The 21,589-nt window shown below is 38.7% G+C and overlaps 1 protein-coding gene across 1 annotated transcript in view; it reads left to right on the plus strand.

The window, feature by feature from the left end:
* The window catches only part of FHIT (fragile histidine triad diadenosine triphosphatase), a 430,579-nt gene that overhangs the window by 275,995 nt on the left and 132,995 nt on the right, over nucleotides 1-21,589 (plus strand). The window contains exons 2-3 of the mRNA XM_086470368.1: nucleotides 5,373-5,518; nucleotides 6,397-6,426. Coding sequence (XP_086326494.1) covers nucleotides 5,373-5,518; nucleotides 6,397-6,426 — 176 coding nt within the window. The remainder of the gene's footprint in view (nucleotides 1-5,372; nucleotides 5,519-6,396; nucleotides 6,427-21,589) is intronic.

Here is a 21,589-nt window from a genome sequence, read left to right on the forward strand (position 1 = left end):
TTTTGTAACAAATGGTTTAGAAAACTAACATTGGTCAAACCCAGGAGCTTCATAAAGAAGGAATTACCCTTTCACTTTTAGGTATTCTGCCTTTTTCCCTGATGTATTTTGTTTTTTTCAAGCCTCACACATTAAGAAATCCTGTCAATTTTAATATTTTTAACTGATTCCTCAAAAGGACAAAGAAAAAAACCAACAACTTTATTTCTGTTGTTAGAGTGTCAGTACCTGGAGAGCCTTTAATTTTTTTCCTTTAAGAAGCTTTGAATTGTTCTGTTTGAAGTTCAAATTTAAGAATAAAATAAAAGTCAAAATGGAAAGCATGTTTTCGATATAGCAAACTAATAGACTTAACCAGGAAAAAGCTGTGTTTAGTTCTAAAGCTTATCACATAAAAGTAATTTTAACCTCTTTGGGGTTTCTTTTTTTTTAAATTTTCCTTTCTTTTTTGACCCCCAAAGGCCATTTTTCCAACATTTCAGAACTATAGAATGTGTATACCTTGATAGTTATGTGTGAAAATTTATAATGGGCACTTTGTAGGGTTGATCAGAATCACATTGAAGGGAACACAGAGCCTGGCTTAGACCTTAAATACAGAATTACAGTAATTTAGGCTTCAAAGTCAGAATTCAGATACAGCAAATAAAAATTGCTACTATGCCTTTGAATTTCAGCCTCCCCTCTATGTGTATTAGTGGAAGGCGAATTGCATTTGAAGTGGTCAGCATGCAGATGTTGGCCATGAGTTTTGCTTTTCTTGTAGAATCTGAGCCCTCTCTGATCAACTTCAAGTCATTATGTGATTAACAAATGCTCACTTTTCAGTAGTGACCCATAATCTCCAGTGGCAGCGTATCCTTAAATACGTCGGTGGACACGGGGAGCTTGTGCTTGGCACAACTGGACATAGCTTTGACAGTGTCCAGGTGCCCATTGCAGAACCACATTGCAGTAAATGCCTCTGAATGTTAGTCTCAAAAAGCTTCAGTTATTATGGTCTAAAAAGTCAATGAAAGAGTGAAAGAGATGTATAGAAACCATATGCAACCTTGAAAGCTGAGGGCTGAGAGCTGGCACGTGTGTTTCAGTGTCCTTGCTCTGCTGGTGTGCAGAAATTTGTTGGACTATGCTTGCTTGGCCACGAGGCTGAGCTTTTCCAAACAGGTTACAATCCTAACAGACCAACAGGTAGAGGCTGTTAATGTGAATTGTGGAGGAGGCTCATGGGCTTTGGTGCATTAAACAACCCACCCAAGGTTGTGCAGGGAGTGGTCTGCTGTACCTAATATGTAAGGACAAATGATTTTGTTGAAATCATAGGTCATCCTTAGGTTTTAGCTCAGTTTGAGGATAGTGGGTCTGATCCCCTCTTGCTTGATACTTTATGGTTATGCACTTCCACTACTATACCTGGAGATTTAGTCTAATATCTACTAGTAGCCTTTGGAAAAAACTGACATTCCTAATTGTTTAATAAATCTTTAATGGAGCTTTTAGTGTGTGCGAGGGTATACATATTGATTTGTGTATGCGTATTTAGGTATTAGGAAAAAAGTGAGGCTGTTGAGAGACTCCTGCAAGATCTAGAGAGAGGAATATACGATCACAGATTACAATAAGGTGTAAAAGTTTTCCACTCCTTAAAATGGAGAAGATGACATATTAAATTGCACATACTCTAATGATGTGGACTGACTCAGAGAATTTGAAGAAATAACAGCTGTCATGTCAAAGCTTAAAAATAGAAACTTCATCAGTCAGTAGCAGTTTAGAATGAATGAAGAAATCACAAAATTATTAATTATGGTGGTTAGAGAAAGGAAACATACAGACTTTCTGAAGGCAGAATGCTGTCTTCAATCATGCAGCAAGTCTGCTGGGTATCAGCCCCTTGTCCTGCTGAGCCGCTGTGCAAGGGTGGGGGCTGTTGCCCAAACATAGGCACCTACTGCCATTTCAGATACCCTAAGATGACTCAGGCTTCCCACCTGGCTGACAGACAGGACACAGGGCATATGGGAGACTCCTGCCCTTCTGGAGTGGCAGCTGGATGCCCCGAGGCATCTCAGATGGCAGTAGATGCTTCTGTCTAAGGACTAATTGCATGTAGACATAAGTACAGACTCACTTTCACTTGCATCTTTAATACACAGTCACCTGAAGCACATCAGTAGTTCATAGCAGTGTTTGCAGTGGGTAATTGCAGAAAAGAATGAATGGATTATCTAATGTTAAACTTAGGAAGAATTTTAAGGTGAATAGAGCAGTTATCCAGATTGAAATATGACCAGGATAGAAGGTTAAAAATTAGCCTAGTGTTAAAACCTGTAGTTAAAAACTATGATTTAAAGTTGCAGTGGATTGTTGTTTTCTTAATGACCTCAAATCCATGAATTCATTCTAACATTTGCCTTTTTATATATTCATAGTTAAATATAGCTTGAATGTTGTCCTAATTACATTCTCATGTTAATTTAGCTGTGATTCAGAATTTCTATCATTATTCTTTGTAGAATTATTTTGAAATGATGGAAAGTTCAGTAAAGATGCTAGAGTGTGTGATTGTGCCTTTGAATTATTTATCACATTCAAAGACAGAAATATGGTTAAAATCTAGTTTGAGTTGTAAATGAGTCTCGGTAACGTAAGGGGGAAGTGAAAATCATTTTTGCAGAATGACTTGGTTTATGGGCTCATTGTTCGATATTGCGGGAGCACTTCGCAACCGCACGTGAGCAGAGCGCCTCACGGCTAAATAAGAAAACATCCATTGCACCAACTGGCAAATGCTATCTAAGCAGATAAGACAGATAAAGTGTGGAAGAGGAGAGAGAGAGGTACAGAGACAACTTGTCCAAATGACAGAGCAGATTAGTGGCAGAATTAAGAAGAGAAAACAGATGTTCTGTCTTGGCCACAGCCAGCACTCACACTGCACTCTCTCCCTCTGCTATGTGCTGTGGAAACAAAAGCTCTTGGAAGCTGCGTTTAGCCCATGTTTTTCGCAATGCATCACAGTGACAAGTAGTACGGTGTTAATATAAGGTTGTAGAAATCATGATTAATGCAAAAATTCATACTTGTGGCTGTGGCCCTGAGCTAGGAAGAGAACAAACAATTGCTGGTGAGGCATGTGCGAGTCTGAGAGGGTGAGAAACTGCTGGGAAAAAAATTCTAAAAGAGAAGAGGAAACTTGTCTTAATGTAAGCAGCAGTTTTGCTAGAGGTAAGTGAGGGGAAATTCTTCATTTATAAATGGTTCGTTGACCCGTGATAATAAAGAAGCGCTGCAGAAGAAGGATAATTATCTACTTAAGTATCAGATGCCCTAAGGGTAAAAGCTTCCCTTCTCTCCCTTTGAAAAATGAACTCAGATTAAACGAATGTCCTTTTTCCTGTTTTAGTGTTGACATGGATTTCCTTTTTATGAGTAAAATTAATTAGTTTTTCTATTCCTTTATTCCTGATATGGAAATCAGGTCTGCCAAGCAAGTTTCCAACTCTTCCCTTGGGCCCTAAGTTCAGCCAATAGGATCCTTTATGAAGGTTTGTACAGTGTGCTGGGAAGGCACAAATAAATTACAGGAGTTTTATTATGCCCAGTAGCTTGCCAAGAGGCACAGCATTTTAGAACTAAAACCCCACAAAACTAGGGGTTTTGTCCCCGTTCAAGACTGGTTTATTTCCAAGTACCTCCTTTCTAAATATGTGTTTCTCCTTCAATTTTAATACCATAAATGATAACAAGACAAAAAGAGAATAGTGGTGGGCATAGCTGATGCTATACTAAAAAAAAATGAGGACCAGATTCTCAAAGCAGATTAACACCCACAGCTGGGGCCAGTCTTCTCCTGTTCTGTTGGGAGCTAGTAGCTGTGGAGCTTGCTAGAAAAATCTGCTCCCACTTTAGCAAATATCCATTAAAATCTCGTCTGTCCTTATCTGGACTCTGAAAAAATCAAAACCTGCCTCTGCTTCTTTACTTCCAGAAAATGTCTGGTTTTCTCTCCAATCAGAATTATAAATGCGATTCCTACAATAAACTTGGTGAATGTAAACATGTTGTCTCTGTTTATGGAAATAAATCATCTTTTGCATGTATTAATCTTTATTTCAAACGTCTGATGTGGTTCTTGAAAATCAGGTTGATGTAACCTTTGTGTGAACCCGTTAACTACAGAGCATTTCCTAGTTACCTTTCCTGGAGTATAGAGAATATTCCTGAATACCTACAAGCTTCAAGATACACTAAAAATAAAGATGACTGTAATACAATGTCATGAAACTTAATTTTCTTCAAATAGTCCTTTGAACACTCGTTTTAATACTGAAAAAATAAGTTGTTAATTTTCATAGCCTTTGGTCATGGAAGTTCAAGTGGTGTTAAAGGTGATCTTAAGGTCTTCATTCTGCAAACACAATACTGTAAGTCATGAAAAAAAAGTCCTGCCTCCAGGGAATTGAAATGGGAATTAAGTCCCAAGTACTTGCTTGTTGGATTTACACAACTGAGGCTCTGCTAAGAATTCTGGATCCTATTAATAACGTTACAAAATTGACTTTCAAGTGAGGAATCATAGCAATTATTAATTTCTGTGAACACAGCAGATCAGGTGACTGTGAATAGCGTCTGTGTACTTCCAATGTTTACTTTATAGCTTCGTTTTACTGACAAACCGCAGTCACCAAGGCAGAAAAAAAATCAAAGTATATTTAGTATTGTGAGCACCACAGTTAAAAGGGAATTGTCTTAATTATCTTAATGTATTTCTAAAAACATAATATTTATGACAGGTGAACATTCCTTCTGAATAGTAATTAATGTGAAATAAGTGATCTGCTATTATCAACATAGTGTCAGCTTTTCACATTTAGACACCTAAAAATCACAGGTCTAAGATCAAGATTTTCAAAAATACATACCACGTATGTGGAAGTGTGTTGTAAAACTGCTGTCTCAGATCACACACCCCAACCCATCTTAAATTCCTTTGGCTTTCCCCCATTTTTATTCACAAAAAGAAATTACTCTGACTTTCAGAGGTGTTAGATACAAGCATCTCTCTATCAAAATAGTAACTTTGATTCTGTGAAAAATTTGCTTTCCTTTAGATCTCTCAGTAGTAACGTATGGACCTTAGTTTAGTCATTTTGCCCATATCTGAGGGATTTGAGGAAACAATTTCTGAATGAAGCTTCATATGATTCTCTGTATTTAGCCTTATGTTTTAGTTGTTCTTGTTGTAATCCCCAGAGAGGAAGAGTTTAGGCGACTCAAAGGTGATCAGAAGCAGGTTAGGCTATGGATTGAGACACTTGTCTTCTCAACCACTCAGACTTGCGTTTGTGACTTGACAATACCACCTTCAGATGTCCTTGTTTGTCCTCTGCGGCCAGTGGAGCGTTTCCGTGACTTGTGTCCTGAGGAAGTGGCTGATTTATTTTGTACAGCGCAAAGGGTTGGCAATGTGGTGGAGAAACACTTCTGCAGCACCTCGCTCACCATTTCAATTCAGGTTTGTAAACCAGTCAGCTAAAAAAGGTTTAATGGTTTGTTTTATCAAGCTTTCAACCTTCTTCCCTAGCCCAATGACAAAAGGACATTCAAACTTCAAGGGGCAATAAATGCAAAAGAATATTAATAATAAAAAAGCACAGTAACTGCATTGCAGTCTGCCAGATTTGCCATTGAAAAACTTAAAAGGCAAACCAGCAGAAAAGTATGGATGATTAATAACTGCAAAACTTTGGAATAACCCTGCAAACACTGCCAAATGCAGTGCTTGCTTGTATTTCGGCAGATACTCTTCCTTCCAAGAAGTGTTTGCAGGATTGACCTAGAGAAGGCAGCCACATCTCCCTATTCAGCAGGTAGCCCACTGCTTGTGATGGAAACAGGTAGTTCCTGCTCACAGCTATTTATATGCAGGCAGAGAGATGTAGCCATGTAAACATGTTATCAATTCTGACCCGTCAGTTATTTGTGCTGGGTGTTTTTATACCAAGAAAAGAGCTCTGTTTAAAGCAAATCAGGAGACTAAGCCCATTTCATTAGAATAAGAATTTAAGCAAGCATGCTTTGATTAAATTCTCACTTACATGTCTGATTTTATATTCACAAGGAAATCTATCGCTAGCTATTCAAAAATATGATCTGAAAGAATGAAAAATAGCAACTGTCATTTTTGCAGTCTAAGATACGGTTGCTCACTTTGCCATGGCCTGATATGGAAAGGTGCCTTGTACAAAAACTGTATGTTGAATGGTCCCCAGGAAAACATGCTAAATTACCATACAGTGAAATCAGATGTAAATGATAAGTGAGTAAGATTTCTGAATTCATATGTGATCCTTATTAATTCCTCTAACCTGACACTTCTTCCTTTGCTTACAGGATGGCCCTGAAGCCGGACAAACAGTGAAGGTGAGTGCTTATTATGCAGAATACAAATTAAGAGACAATTATAAGAACAAATAACAGATCAAAGCTAGTAATCTGCAGACCATTGCTGTATTGTTATTTTATCCTTGAGATAAAAAAATCCCAAGTGTACAATAGCTGTAAATACTTTTTACTGAAGTTGCACAGGATAATGTTTACAGGTTTTCATCCTAGACAAAAATTTTCAATCATGAAAATATCTTTTCTAAGCTGCTGGGTGTATTTATGCAAGGAAAGCCCTAAAAAGGAGGCATCTGTTTAAGATTTTGTTTGTTTTATGGAGAAAATATGGCCCTTCCATTCATAATCTCTTTGCTTGTCTTTTTATTGCCTAATGAGTTGTAGCTAATTATAGGAACAGTTAAACTGAACCATGTTATAAAAATATACCTTTTGTCTACGCTTTCTCTCTACATATTCATATCACATTCTTGTTACTGAAGTTCAAATGTAATGGAGCCAATGAAGCTTAAAAACAGATTTTAAGTGTACTTCTGAAAAAAAAGGTGGGGGGGTGGAGGGGAAGAGAAGGATTTATGATTATACTCTCCACTTGAGTAATAACATAGATAACATCCAAGATGGCTCTCCAGCCATGTTTCACTGCCTCGTAATGCAAATGCAAATGCATGTGTAGTTAGATTATATAGCCTGAACATTAGATAAAGGCTATTTTTTACATTCGGAATCAAAAGAAAGTCAAATATGGCTATGGGTTAGCACTTTGTAGAATCAAATTAGAAGTCTCAAAGAGGCTGTTTGGGTTGATTAAGATAACTGTAACAACGAAATGATGGCATATAGAAACATTTTGCTTCTTTAGAATTTGCTGTATTGACCTTATTTTTCCTACCTATTTTTGTTGCTTGCTTTGAATATTTAACAGAGAAGTGATAGGGATAGAGAAGGAGAAATTAGAAAATCCCCAAGCTTGGGAAGCTGAGGAGTGATGAAGGAATGTAATACAATTTACTTCAGTACTGCAACAAAACAGATTTCTCGGCTCATGGCTTGGAGAGCATTGGGTGGTTTCACTGGAAATGCCTGTTGACAGGTGAAAGTCTCAGTTTAAATACTTTCCAAAGTAAACTTAGTCATTGACACCAACATGTTTAAACAAGCAGATCACAGGATTTCTTTTAATGTCATAGACAAATGTTTTTTTCTGTATAAAGAAAAGGTTCATAGGAACGATGGTATTAAACTGTGGGAAAATTTGCTAATATGAATGAGCAAAACTAGATGCAAAAATTGCCATCTTCTGTAGTTGTGAACAGTAACAAATGCTTATGTAGGCCTCAAAAAGGTAAGAAATTCTGTAGCATTTTATATTCGTACTGGAGAAAAAGAGTTAAAGTGTTCAATACATTGCAAAATGGTAGCCACCCTTCGTGCTTCCTTCTCACACTTTTAATAAGCAATGAGATGAAAATGACCTACTCTTACAGCTGTGAACCCCTAGACTCTGTAATAGAGTGTGTATTCATAAATCAGAGGTTAGCAGTTTGCATTTCTCTACTTTTCTGCATCATTGGGCAACACTGTAATTTATCATCATCGCTTTGGGATGTTTATCATCCAAAAATGCCAACAACTATTTTCTTCAGAGAACTTAGAGCTTTCAAAACTTGAATTGGGGAAGAAAATACTATGATCAAGATCTTCTTTAAAGTGAACAATAGAGTGGATACATAAATGGCTGGTTCTACTTAAACTGTTTTGAATCAGAAAGTTTGAAAAACCACCTATGTGATCTAACAAATAATTTATGAACCTGAAATTCAATGTGTCGTGTGTTTCTGTATGTGTTTTTCTTCATGTATCAGAATGCAAAATAATCCAGTCTTCCTCTAAGGGAACTTTTAATTAAAATTTCTGGAACAGACTAAATATTAGAAAAACATTCTCATAGTAAGAATAGCAAAGCATCACAATAAATATCCAAGGGAGTTTGTGGAGACTCTGTTTCAATAGGGTAGGGAAGCATATGTCAGGAGCTAATTAGGTGTAGCTGATCTTGTTTTGAATGAGGTAATACCAGATGGCTTCAAGAGTCCTTTCCATTCATATGTTTTATAATTCTGTATACTTGTATAAATATAGGCTACTGTATGTGCAATAAAGGAAAAGGATTACAGGAAGCTGGGGAAGAGTACTGGCTGTTAAATTGGACAGTTCAAAACTTTACAAAATGGGAAGAGCTATTAGCCTAGCTGAAGACAACAACTGAGAAATTTTATCTAAAAATACCAGGAAACTTTTTCTTTGTCGACAAGAAGGAATGGTAATCCTTGTCCAAGGAAAATGTTGGACCTCAGTTTGAGTATAAGTCTCAGGTCTTCCTTTGCTCTGGAGATGCCAAAAATTTTATGTGCATTTCATGCCCTAGGTTTAAAGGAGATTACCCTTTCAGTGTGATTTTTGGGTGGGTATCAATGATAAGATTGTCCCTCAAGGTTATGTGTTCATTGTGCTGGTGGGAAACCCACTCATGTGTGCAGGTTTCAGTCAGATGTACCATGTTGTGCAATGTCAGGATACTTTAGTGGTGCCTCTTGGACTAAAACCTTCCTAATTATCTAATAGGAGGCTGTTTATAATCTGTAGTTCTGTTATTGCTGGACTCTGTTCCTCGTGGATATTGTCCTCCTTTGAATCTAAGCTAGCAGAGCCTGCAAGACAGTGTTCTAGGGAACCTTATGTCCTTTCAAATTCCACCATTATTGCAGTCTCTGTGTGTGCCTTGGATGGGTCTTTGGAAGAAATTATACTCGCACCTGACCCACAGCTCACCAATACTTTGGAAGTGTAGATGAGTCTTTTCTTACCACTTAAGCGGCTGGAAATACATTTGCTAAGGAATTCTGAACCATGTTGCACGTCTCAGACCATAAATTAATACAATATATTGCTTCATAGTATTTTTCATAGCTGTCCACAGATTGTGCCTATTCCAGCCCTGTCACCTATTTATGAGAGGGACAAACGTCCCACTCCAAAGGTGGTCACAGACTTGCACACTTCGTGTTTTATTATAAGAAGTTCTTGCACCAACTCACAACAGAGAACCTAGGCATCTCTGAGAAGCGTGTCAGCAAGCATAACCGTCTTCCAGCATTAAAGACATTTTGAGTACTTATTTCTTCTTACTTGAGAAAGGGAGGAAATTGTGTTTAGGTCCTCTATTAAAGAATATTTATCTCTGTAATTTTGAGCTCTATTTTTCTTAGAGAACACAAGACCCACGGTGTCCTTGTGCTGGGAATGGAGGATAAGTTTCATGCTGCTACTGTTTGAGAATGCCTTAAATATCCAGGCAATTTCATGGATCAGGGAAATCAGCTCTGCATCTTAATGCAGGGCTCTTATTGCTATGTCAAGTGAGTGACGTTTCAAGATTTCCACAGTATATTTTATAGCCTTCTTTTCAACATCAAGTCAGCAAATACTCTAGCTGCCTTGGTGAATGTATAGCATAGTGTAGAATAAACTCTCAGGTTTACCTTTTATGTGAGATTCAATCACAAGAAACTCCATGTACTCTGTACTCCATAAAGACTAAACAAATCAAGCTGGCAGGAGCATGAGGCAACTAATTTATCTGTAGAGACAAGATAATATTGCACAGCAAGTGTCCGTTGCACAAACACACATGAACACATACTCTATTTTGCAGCGGTGTTGAAGTCTCCAGCAGCTCAGCACCTTCACTGTTATCCATGAGTAAGTGCCTGTTTGCCAATTGCAGGTTCACCTAAATAAATGAGAAAGCGAGGCTGATGGTGGCAGTGTGGGTATATGTGCAGAAATTTATTTTCTGTGTCATACATTCCACTAATTATTTTACACTGAGAAGAGTGTCTCACGATTATTTTTTGATGTACATGTTTTTCTTTCCCAGATGGTTTTTTAATGCTGTGTTAAATCAATCCACCTGGCTTGCATTCCTTAGAAATCTTAACCTGAACTGCGGAGTCTAGGGTTTATTTAAGCCCACAGCAGACTGCTCTTTCGTACTATTTGTCTACATACCTCTGGACCTGAAGTACTGGACTTCAGGTTTGAGTCTTTAAGTTTAATCAGATCACATTGCAGACTGATTGCATCAGAAGGATTAAATTCACTAACTGCAATACTTTTGGTGCCTCGGCCTGCTTTCTCTACAGACTGGCAGATGTGAGTCCTTGTTTAATGAAGTGTTGGAAACTACTTTTTGCTCTCTTAAAAGAACAAAAAAAGCTGGCAATTGAGAAATGCAAAGATTTTTCTTACCTCTAAAGAAATATAAAAATTCTAGTAGAGAAATCATGGAAGAAAGAAACATGTTTTTGAAAAAAAGATTGTATGAAAACTTGTGAACAAATGTTGTTGTTTGCTTTACTCTTAAGAACCATGATTCTCTTGAAAACTTGTGGGATTTCCAAAAATAGTTTGATGAAGTACGACAGTCTCTTTGAATTGCATTGAGAAACACACTAACAGTATTTGGTTGAAGAATATGTAATATTGCAGATAGGTAATGGGTGCAGAAAATTCAGTAGTCTCATGGTTGCTGTGTCTGTTTGGAGCTCGTAATTTTCTTTCTAGTTCAGTACTATACTTAGGTTGGGGTGGATTTTCGTGGAATGTTAGTTGTGTATAATTTCAAAGCTAGGATTACACTGCCCCTTACAGAGACAGGGAAGCAGCAGGGACATCCAGATAGCTTGCCCCTCCTCCTTTAAAGCCTTTTGCTAGCTCTTTGTTTTCTACTCACTCTAAATAATAATTCTTGCCCTTTCCTTCAAGACACTTTTCAAAATCTGCCTGGTGTTGGTCTAATTCTCCTTTCAGTCCCTTGGCCAGACCTATGTTTTCTATGATGCAATTAATGGGTATAGTCTTAGAGTCCCAGTTTCCTCTTCGCTTTGTCAGGTCCTTACTCCTGTGCGTTAGATATAACATTTAGGTTTTGATTGAGCTGTAAGCTTTCCAGGAAAAACATCATATTGCTTTTTTTTGTTTGCCATGCTTATAGTCTAAAGAGGCAGTGGTGGATCTGTAAACCCTCTCTTAAAACAAGTAATAATATGCAGGTCCTACCCCTGTAACCTGTACAGATCAGTTCCTGTACTTAAAACATGATAACAGTTGACAAAAGTAAGAGGTGTCTGTGTCCAGTATACACCCATGTAAAGTTAGAGGGGTTTTTCTGAAGACTGAAGGAGATGAAAGAAAATTTGGAATGTGGAAACAGCCAAGTGATTGATGGACATGACACCATCCTAGCTGAGAATACCGAAGGCTCCAAGGCACTGATAAATTGAAATGATGACCTGGATAATGAAGTCTGATCCAGAAATACTGGGTTGTGAAGTTCCCTGAAGGGATGGGGACAGAAAATTTTGAAAGATTCTCTTTAACAGTGAATTATGATGGTTCTGAATCTGGATAATTTTGAATTTCCACTAGTGAATGTCATGACATGCTGTACTCCTGACTTGTAAAGTTAAAAAACCTCTGTCCCTGAACAAACACAGAATAATCTGTATGGACTAGAATGTAACAAAAAAAGAAAACTCAAAACAGGGTTAAAAATATGCAACTATAAATGAGGAAAGTAAAAGAAATTTCAGAAGATAGAAGTTGAAGAATGGTAATGAGAAGGATGATTTTGCTATTCCATGCTAGCAATTCTACTCTTCTTTCCAGCCATATGGATTTCTTAGATGAATGTTCTTTTTAGGTAGTTTAATTCCAGAAATACCCCCAGAGCTAGTCAGAGTTATTGTAACTGTCTAAATTAAACTATAATAAGCAAGTAACTGGGCTCATATGCTTGTTTAAATCGCCTTGGTGTACCGATATTAAAGTCATGCAGGCCTTTTGGCCACATCAAGCCCCTGGCTCTTCCCTTGCTGGGCATGACACCCCTCCAGCAGCAGAAGTGCAGGGCGCTGGCCACTGGCGTTTTTGTTTTCCTGAAGGTCATTGGGTGAGAGCTAAACTGCGGGTAGTGTGTGCAGACCTGCAGAGGTGCTTACTTGTGCACAACATGAAGAGTGTCTGTGCTTTCAGGAATATCCGTGGGAACACTGATATGCCTGTCCCGGTCCCAGCAGCCACATCATTGGAACAAGTTGCCTAGAGAAGCTGTGGCTGCCCCCTCCCTGACAGTGTTCAAGGCCAGGCTGGATGTGGCTTGGAGTAACCTGGTCTAGTGGAAGGTGCCCCTGCCCATGGCAGGGGGGTTGGAACTAGATGGTCTTTGAGGTCCCTTCCAACCCAAACCATTCTGTGATTCTATGATCATGTGTCAGCAGAGCCCTGCAAGCCTGGGGAGAGGCTGAGGCTGCAGGTGGCTGTGCCAGCAGCTGCTCCAAGTGGAAAGGGAGCAGTCGCCCCACAGAGCCCTGCTTGTGCTGGGACACTGCTTCCTGCTGCGCACAGTGACCTGGCTGATGACTCCAGGAAAGGGTTAAACACTGCCAGGGCTCCCCATGCTCTGCCCTTCTGTTCAGCTCCAGGAGAGCCTGCTCCTTGTTTGACAAAAGCATTTTAAATACACTATTTTTTTTTCTGGTATATGTTCAGATATTTACAATTTTCATGACAGAAGAATCTTGGACAAATCATTCATTCAGAAGGGTTTATTTGGGAGGTTGCAATCTCTTCCATTTTTTCTTTTTTTTTTTTTTTTCTATAAACAGTCACATTTCAAAATGAGAAAGTATTTCTAGCAGAAAGGTAGAAAAGTTTTCCTCTGAAAATGTTATAACAGGGTATTTTGACAACAAAACCTCTTTCTCTATGGAAACAAAATCTCTTTTGGAAATGCTTTCTGTTTTATTGAATTGGCATTTTGTGACCAAAAAATCCGATATGGGGAGGAGTGTTGAGAAATCCATGAATTGCGCTATATACTGCTCTTCTTTTGCCCCCGAAATGACTGAGATTAGGATCAAAAATCCTATGTTTTAATTAGAAAGTATCTTTCACTTCTTTGTTCCCATGTTACAGCAATATGTTTTGCATTTAAATCATCCTCTGTCTCAGAGCGTGTACAATCAATCAAATGCCACTCTTGAGTACAGGTCCTACAAATACCCTATTGTATTGTAAATGCAAACCCTCTAGAAATCCTAGACAATGCATGAGGTCTAAAATCATTAATAGCACAGTCAAGGCTGTCTGATTAATTTTTGTGTGGTTAGTGTATGAAATTCTTTCCAAGCTCCATCTCATCCATAATACTTTCTCTCTTTGTCAAACTCGTATCTTATAAACCTCTTCATTTAACAGGGAATGCTTGCTTGCTTTTTTTTTGGTTGTTGTTACAAAACATTGCTTTCAACTAGAATGTAACTCACCAAGAAATGTGCAAAAGCATTCCTGTTTAATTCAGATGTGTAACTTGGTTCTGGTTTGTGTTTTGTAGTAGGTGAAAATTGTTTATTAAGCAAGTGTTGTAAAGCTAGATTTCAGTTTAATAAGTTTCTGACGAACTCTTTCTAAAAACTAATACAATGCTTTATAACAGAAAATTGTGTCCCAGTGCTCTGACCTAATGTGATTTTGCATGTTTGTCTTTGCATTCTTACCTACCAGGTACTGCTTTTGCTTTCTCCAAAGATCCACCGTAAAATTATTCCTATGATGACCAAAGATTAGAAGGGGTGTCAAAGGGTCATGTGCAAAACAGACCTTTTCCTTTCATGCCAAAGCACGCCTTCTATAAGCAGGCATTTACCCACACTTAAACTGTTTTGTGTTTGAGTTTATTGGGTGTTCTTGCCCAAAGGCATTTTCAGTTGGCTGATCTGTGTTCAGCTTTGGTGCCTCAACTGTCTGGCTGGATACTGCAACACCCGGAATCTCCCAGGAAAGGGCAGAATCACAGTGCTTTGCTTGTGTTAATGACCCGTTTTCAGCTAGACGAAGGGAACTGATTTAACAAGGTCCTGGCTGCCTTATCAGTGCAATAATAAAGCAAATGTTAAGTTGGCTCAATATTTTTTTTTTTTCCCTCTGAAAATGAAAGTCACCTCCCCTTCTGAAAATGAAAGAGCTGCCTACTTAAAGCTGTCCTTGCAGCTCCCCGGAAAGCCTGCACAGCTTGAGTGTGTTTGTTGCTTAAAAATGTCAATAGGGAGTGTATGTAATGTTTTTGCATGTGATAGCAAGGGAATAGAGGCCTTTCCTAGCCCTGTGTTCCTATATCACATGAAAGAGTAGGTGGTTGCACCTGCTGAAATTCTTAGCACATCTGAAATACAAGTATATCTGGTTTAGTCCATGCAATTTAGTCTGCTCTGGCAGCACCATGTTAGCCCATGTAGGATTTTCTTTCAGAGAAAGAAAAGCCTCTGCTTGAAATGATTTAGAATTGGAAAACTAAGGTTAAAATAATAGAATAAAACTTGCTCAGCAAGCTCCAGACAGAATGACAGGGTGAAGAGTATGTAATATTTTTACTGTTTTTTTTTTTTTAAAAAAAAAAGCCTATCGTTCTGGATACTGCAATGTTTTTTGAATCATGCTCCTTGCAAGCCAGCCTGGACAAGCCAAGAGCTTCCTGCAAAACAAAAAGCAAAACTCCTCTCTCAAGCCTTATTTCCCCATCCCTCCTAAAAGCTGCTTGGCAGCGCTCTTGCCCTCTGGCAAGACCACTCATACACAGGGTTACTGCTCATTCCATAAAGCTAAGCTGTAGTTTGAAAAAAAATGAAATATGCTTTTAAGATCCAGTCTCTGGGAGCTTTATCAAATGGCCCTTCCTCGTTTGGTCAGCGGTAGAAAAGCCCGTGCTGGCTGGTGAAGGAATTATTGCTGGAATAGCAGTTTCTGAGGTTGAATGAGAACAGATGCCAGAGCACCTCATGTGTGGCACTCACCATTTTACGTTTTCCTTTCACTTGCTTGTGGTGATGGAAGTAAAAACCTGCAGCTTATGCAATGCTGCTCACGTGGTGACTCCACAAGGCAGTATCTTGGCTAGTTGTGTGTTTCAGAGGTCTGTGACTCCACACTGCTGTTTTCTGTTTTACTGCTTCCATGACAGCTATCGAGCAATGCTCTGCTGCTTGCACTGTGGTCTTTTTTTAGGCGAGTGAGGTGTAGCACTCCCTGAAGAGCTAAAGAAACACTCTTAAACCTTCCCTTTTTCAGAAATCTGAATGCCAGTGTCTCCAGACAGATTGCACACACATACATGTACCAAACGTTGAGATGCGTCTTTAAAAAGAGAAAGAAATAATCATGAAACAAAGCCTGATTCTTACTTAAATGTAGGCAGCTACCTGCTAAAATCAGGTTGATAGGTTTGTTGTCTTCTCAGTTTTGGATCATGTAAGAAATCGGCATCTATGGATGCAGTTCAGTGCAACTGCCAGGCCTTTTCTAGAGAGAAATTCCTGGCTTGACTAGTAGATAAGTTGCTAGTCAGGATTAAGATTTTTAAATAAATTATTCTGTGTTTTAATTAGCTGCTGCTGCTCATGGTTTTCTTCTAAGCGCTCTGCAGCCCCTTGATTATGAAGGAAAAAATTAGAATTGCAACTTCCAAATAGTGAATTCTGTAAATAAAAGCATTTCTAGATATTCTAAAATTTCTTGTCATGCATTAATATTTCAAATTTCTAGGAATGATACCACAATTGACATAAATTGAGGAAAACCAAATGAATCTTTTAACAATTACACAGTCCCCTTAACTGAGATTACAGATAGAAGATTTGGGGGCAGAAACTTAAATTCCTTGCTTTGAGTTACTTATTTCACTTTCAGAGAGGAAAATTCACCTGTAATAATTAGACAGCTGAGTAAAATCCATCCTGAAGCTTGCTTTTTTGCCATTAGGTCTCCACACACATTTTTCTTTTCCATCACAGATTGCTTTTTTCTGGGGTCTGAGATGCCTCAGTCCTTCTCAGGAGTTTTCAGGCCCTCGCTAGGTGCAGCAGACTGGTAATTCAATTTTACCAAACAAATTGTTGTGGCAAAAGTGATTTAAAGAAGGTCCAAGTTATTATTTGTGTTTTGTTGAGCAGATGAAGAGGCTGGCGTTGATAATAGCTCTGTCCTTAAGAGACAGCGCAGAGTCATGGGGCACTGCCCTGCTCTGGCCATGCCAGGAGAGCTCACCTGTATCCATGACATTTTGTTGTTCCCCGAGTTTTACGTTTGTACCACGGCTTGTTTCTGTCCTGAGCTTTTCTGTCTCCCATCCCTTGTCCCACAGCCTGGGGGCTGGCTTTGTGCAGGGTGCAGAGGGGATCCTTCGCTATGGCAGTCCCAGGGAGAAGGGATGGCACGTCCGAGTGGAGAATCCTGAGAAACTAGTTAGTTGTTCATCATGGATAAAACCCGTTATGTCTATGTGGACAGATGCAAGCAGGCTGGATTTGTTAGCTTGGGCTTGGATCTGGGCTAAGAGGCTGCCTCTGCTTTGGAATGACATATGCAGTCAGAAGAGATTTGTTTCTGTCTGTACCTGTATGCAAGGACCAGTGCTAAGTGTGGTGTGTCCATGCCCATGTCTCCTCTAAATAAATCCTCCCCAGTGGTGCTTCAAGCAAGGCACTGCAGCTAAGAGCAGGGGAGATCTATAGCCCATGGTAAAGGCAGAAGATTGGAAAGACATCCTGTGTTTATTAGATTGCTTGTGTCTTTGGAAGGAAAAAAATGGTTTCTTCTTTGGTAATCTCCTAGATTATTATCTCTGAAAAATTAAACCCTTTTCTTTTCTCTTCCATTTATACTTTTTGTGACTTACCTTCTTCATTGCTACCATGAAAATCTTCATTTTATGTTCTTTGCCTGGCATCACTGATCCAAATTCTCTCTGTTAAAGGTTGGAAGAAAATAAACTAGACTAGATTGAAAGTGTTCATGAGAATGATTGTCTTGATCTTGCTTGTAAAGTTGTTAAAATCTGAAATGCTGAATTCCTCTATCTGATTTAATGAATGTTGAATTTCTCTGCCTGATTTCAAGACTAGTTTTTAGTATTTGAAGTAAAGATGATGCCCAGAGGTAGCACTTTGTTTTTCTTCTTTTTTTCTTCTTTCTTTTTTCTTGTTTGGGTTTTCTTTTTCTTTTTGGAGGATCTGTGAATGAGCTTTGTTAGTTCTCCATTGAGAAGGTATAGAAAAGACAGTAATACTATGATGTTTTCTTACCTGGCCTTCCAGCCCACCTCAGCTGGCGAGGAGTTATCATTAGGGGGTGGTCGATCTGCCTAGGTTAAGGAGTGGAGCAGTTCACACTGTATTTAATGGATTCTCTTTTCTGCACATAAGTCATCTCTGAACTCAACAAAAGCCATTATTTCAATTGTGGCTTTTTGGTGAGGCCACCCTGGGTTGCGTTTAAAATTATGATCTAGCCGAATATTAATCTGTAACCTGTCTTCGATTCTTTGAGTCCCATGTAAGTAGAACAACCTTGGTGTCTGGGGCTAGATTATTCTCCGATATAAATGGTTCAGTTCACTTGCGAAAATATGTGGACTAAATCAATGGAGCTTTTGCCGTTTCTATACAAACATTTTTAAGTCTACTTGCATAAACTCTTTGATTTCATACAGTTTATCATTTAAACCTACAGTTATTAGTCATATGTGTAAATCCAGTAATTCTAAATGCAGAATAGCATTTTGAGAAACTAATGTATGAAGCATAATTTGATATAGTGTTTTTATTTTTTTCTTTGAATATTTTCCACTTCACCTGAAGTTCACTGTTACAGTAACTATCAAGTAAAAAAAAAAAAAAAAGGAAAAAAATAACAGAATTTATTAGGTTCTAATAAACTCCCCTCAGTGCATATACATTTAGTATCTTTCATTAACATTAATGAGAATTATGCATGCATCCTGGGGAGAATAGGCCCTGTTGTTTTATTTCTTTTCCTTGTTTTCAGTATTAAATCTTGTCCTGCAGTCAGTTCTATAGGGCATACATGCATTCCTGCTGCTCAATTATTTGTTCTATGTAATATATACAGTTTGAGCAACTTCTTTTGCATAGTGATGGTAGAAAGTTCATAAATTAAAAAAACCAAACAAACAAACAAAAAAAACCAAACCCAGAGAATTTGTGAACACATATAAAACAAGAGATATGCAAATTAATGAATTAATAGATTGCTATTGATTACCAGTAAGGCCTAATTAAATAATAAATTTTCCCCCACACAATTACTTGTTTCATGTTATTAAATGATCAAATCCATAACTAGTTTGGAAGCTCAGCCTCTTGGAATTAAATGAGGTGCTCAAGAGAGCAAAGTTCTGTTTTGGAGCAGCAGAGACAGAGGCAGGGCCTAGTTACATGGATTTATGATTTAATTTTCTATGTAATCTAATTTAGTGTAACTATTGAGTTTCTAAAAAAAAAATGAACTTTGATTAGATTTTGTTGACAAAAATAAATTCAAAGTATAGGATAGTTTATTCATTATCTGTAGCATATTGAGAGAAGTGACTCATGGGTATTTCTGTCCCTGAAGGGGCCTTTTTTCCCCATTTCCCATGCTTTTAGCTGTGTTACAGAGCAGTCAGTCATCCTCCATGCCCCATCCAGGTATAGTACACTGCAAAGATCAAAAATCTGGAGGATAAAAAACTGATTTCTGTGAGAAACATGATTAATTTCGTATAAATAAGAGCTTCATCATTCCTCGTTTCTGAGGTAGACAGCACTATTTCATAAAGAGCATTCAGTATGTGAAGGTCCTGGGAAAAAGGCATGTTGAAGAAAGAAAGTAAGCAAATAAAGCTCTTGAGTTTGACATACTTTCACTTAATTGGGAGTTTTGAGAGCAGATCGTGAGAGCAGGAAACGCGGCTTTTGGCTAATTCCCTTCTGCATGAAGAATGCTGTGTGCCAAAACACTGCTGTCCTGGGTGAGAAGACTCCTTGGGTGTAATTCCTCAGCACAGCGCTGTGCCACAGCAACGCCCTGACAGCATCTGTGGCTCAGGTGTTGCCTACCTGGTTGGCACTCTAATTAACAGCAGATTGCAGGACGAGCAATGGCATCTTGTTCGTTAGCTGTTAGGGCTGTGTTTTGCTTGCATTTGCTGGGCTTGCCTGGCAGCAGATTGGAGCAGGGAGACAGATTGCTTGTTCTGTTGTAGGAAGCGCTGAGCCTACCTGCGCAGGAGCCTGCACATCTGTATGGACCTGGACGTGCGTTTAGTTGCTGTTGTGCTGGGGAACACGCTATCGCTGAGCTAGCTCGCTGCAGCTAAGCTAGCGGTAGGATTTAGTAGAGCATATTGCCTTGGGCAGAGCGCTGCTCTCGGTTGGCTTTATTTGATGGAGCATCTTTGTGTGATGCCCTGAAGATTTAGGCGTCCAGTTACAAATCCTGGCCTTCACTTGCCTGAAGCCAAGCTGCTGCTTTTGTGGTGCAGAGCCAGCCACGCACTTGCTCCCCTCGCTGCCATGACTGCATACGGTGGGTGCTGTTCACTGGCAGCATGCGGAGTAGCGGCCCTGGCAGAGAGGAGTGACCCTTTAGAGGTACGTGGCTTCACTCAAAACTCTCTGAGCTCAGTGCAGGGATTCAGCACTCAGGGGACTTCGAACCAGCCATACATTTGAAAAGCTGAGGCTGTCCTTTCTTGAGAACTGGAAGGGTTTCCTTTGGTTTTTCATGACATAAAATGTATGGACACACTTTTTAAACCCCTCTTTCAGTTCTTTCTATTTTCTTATGATTAATATGTTGAATTTCCGTATGAATCTTTCTAAGCGTTTGTTGAAAACCTGAATACATAAGCAAAAAAATTGTTCTGTAGTTGCTTGCCTGTTTGACTCTATAATTAACAGCAGACTGCAATGAATGACATCCTGTTCCTTAATGGTTAGGGCTGTGTTTTGCTTACGTTGGGTTGACTTGACCTCAGGAGGTCCGGGCTGGCAAACAGATGTCAGCTCTGTTCAGCAGAGTATCGTCTGGTCACTGCAGTAAAACAGGATGTGAGTGTATAGAAGTGAAAGGCAGAATATTTGCAGTAACTGTTGGGTGGAACATGCAAACACATTTAAATAGGCAGGCAAAGATACGTTGCAAACCCTATTGGGAAATGATAAATTGCTGTTAAATCTTATAATTATCCCATGACATTCAGGACCAAAACGTAGCTAAATTTTGCTGAAAACTTAAAAAATAATAGGGAGAGGTAATATGATTTAATAAATTAGGCAGAGAGTAAGTGAAAAAATGAGAACACAACAGAAAATTAATATTTATCTTTTACCAGTATGTAACAGGCTTTGTTAAAAAATATCTGAAAGCAAAGAAGAGTTTGTTAGACAAATTATAATTTTAATTGCAGACGTAATTGATTATACTCAGCATGCTCATTAGGTTAAGGGAGAATATGAGTCAACTCTCAAGGTCATTACAGTAATAGATATTGTAGGCATGTAATTTGTGATAAGCTGGTTCGTGAACATCTAATTGCTCATTCATGGCAGTGTGTCTGGCACTTTTACTCCCCAAACACCTCTTTGTCCAATTTATTTAACACCCCTTAACATTCCAGGGTCAAATTTACTTCAGGAGGCATCAAGCAGTGAATTTTCAACCTCCAAATTATTACATTACTTTGCCCTTTTTGTGCCTCAAAGACAGAGCCAGCATTACTAAAAATTAGTGGTCTGGCACTAAGCAGGATACGTCACAAATAGAAAAACTCACCCACAAAGACAAGCTAGAATTTCTCATGGAAAACAGCTGTTCCCTGCCCTCCCCAATGGCAGTCCTACGTTGCAGTAGGATGCCAAAAGAGATACTCTTTTCAAAAAATGCACTAATTAATCAGAACTTTGTCTTTGTCTTGTTCCTTGGAAGAACATGCAATAATAGCGTTTTCTTAACTCTTTTGTTATTAATTCATTTTAAGACTTTGATAGAAAGTTGTTAATATTAGCTGTATCTCTGGCTGAAAATCAATTAGAATGTCACTCAGCAGTTCTTACAACCAGACAAAATAAGAACCACTTGCCATGTATATCAACTATAAATAAAAACTGTACCTCACTTTGATATAATGCCTTATATTCTTTGGTCTCAGAGAATGAATCACTGTCCTCATTACTGAAATGCAAATAGTTGAAGTCACTTATCCAAGACCAGGCAACAGCACAAGGGT

Source organism: Leptosomus discolor, chromosome 9, assembly GCF_034619465.1.
Source record: "Leptosomus discolor isolate bLepDis1 chromosome 9, bLepDis1.hap2, whole genome shotgun sequence".
Classification (NCBI taxonomy): Eukaryota; Metazoa; Chordata; class Aves; order Leptosomiformes; family Leptosomidae; genus Leptosomus; species Leptosomus discolor.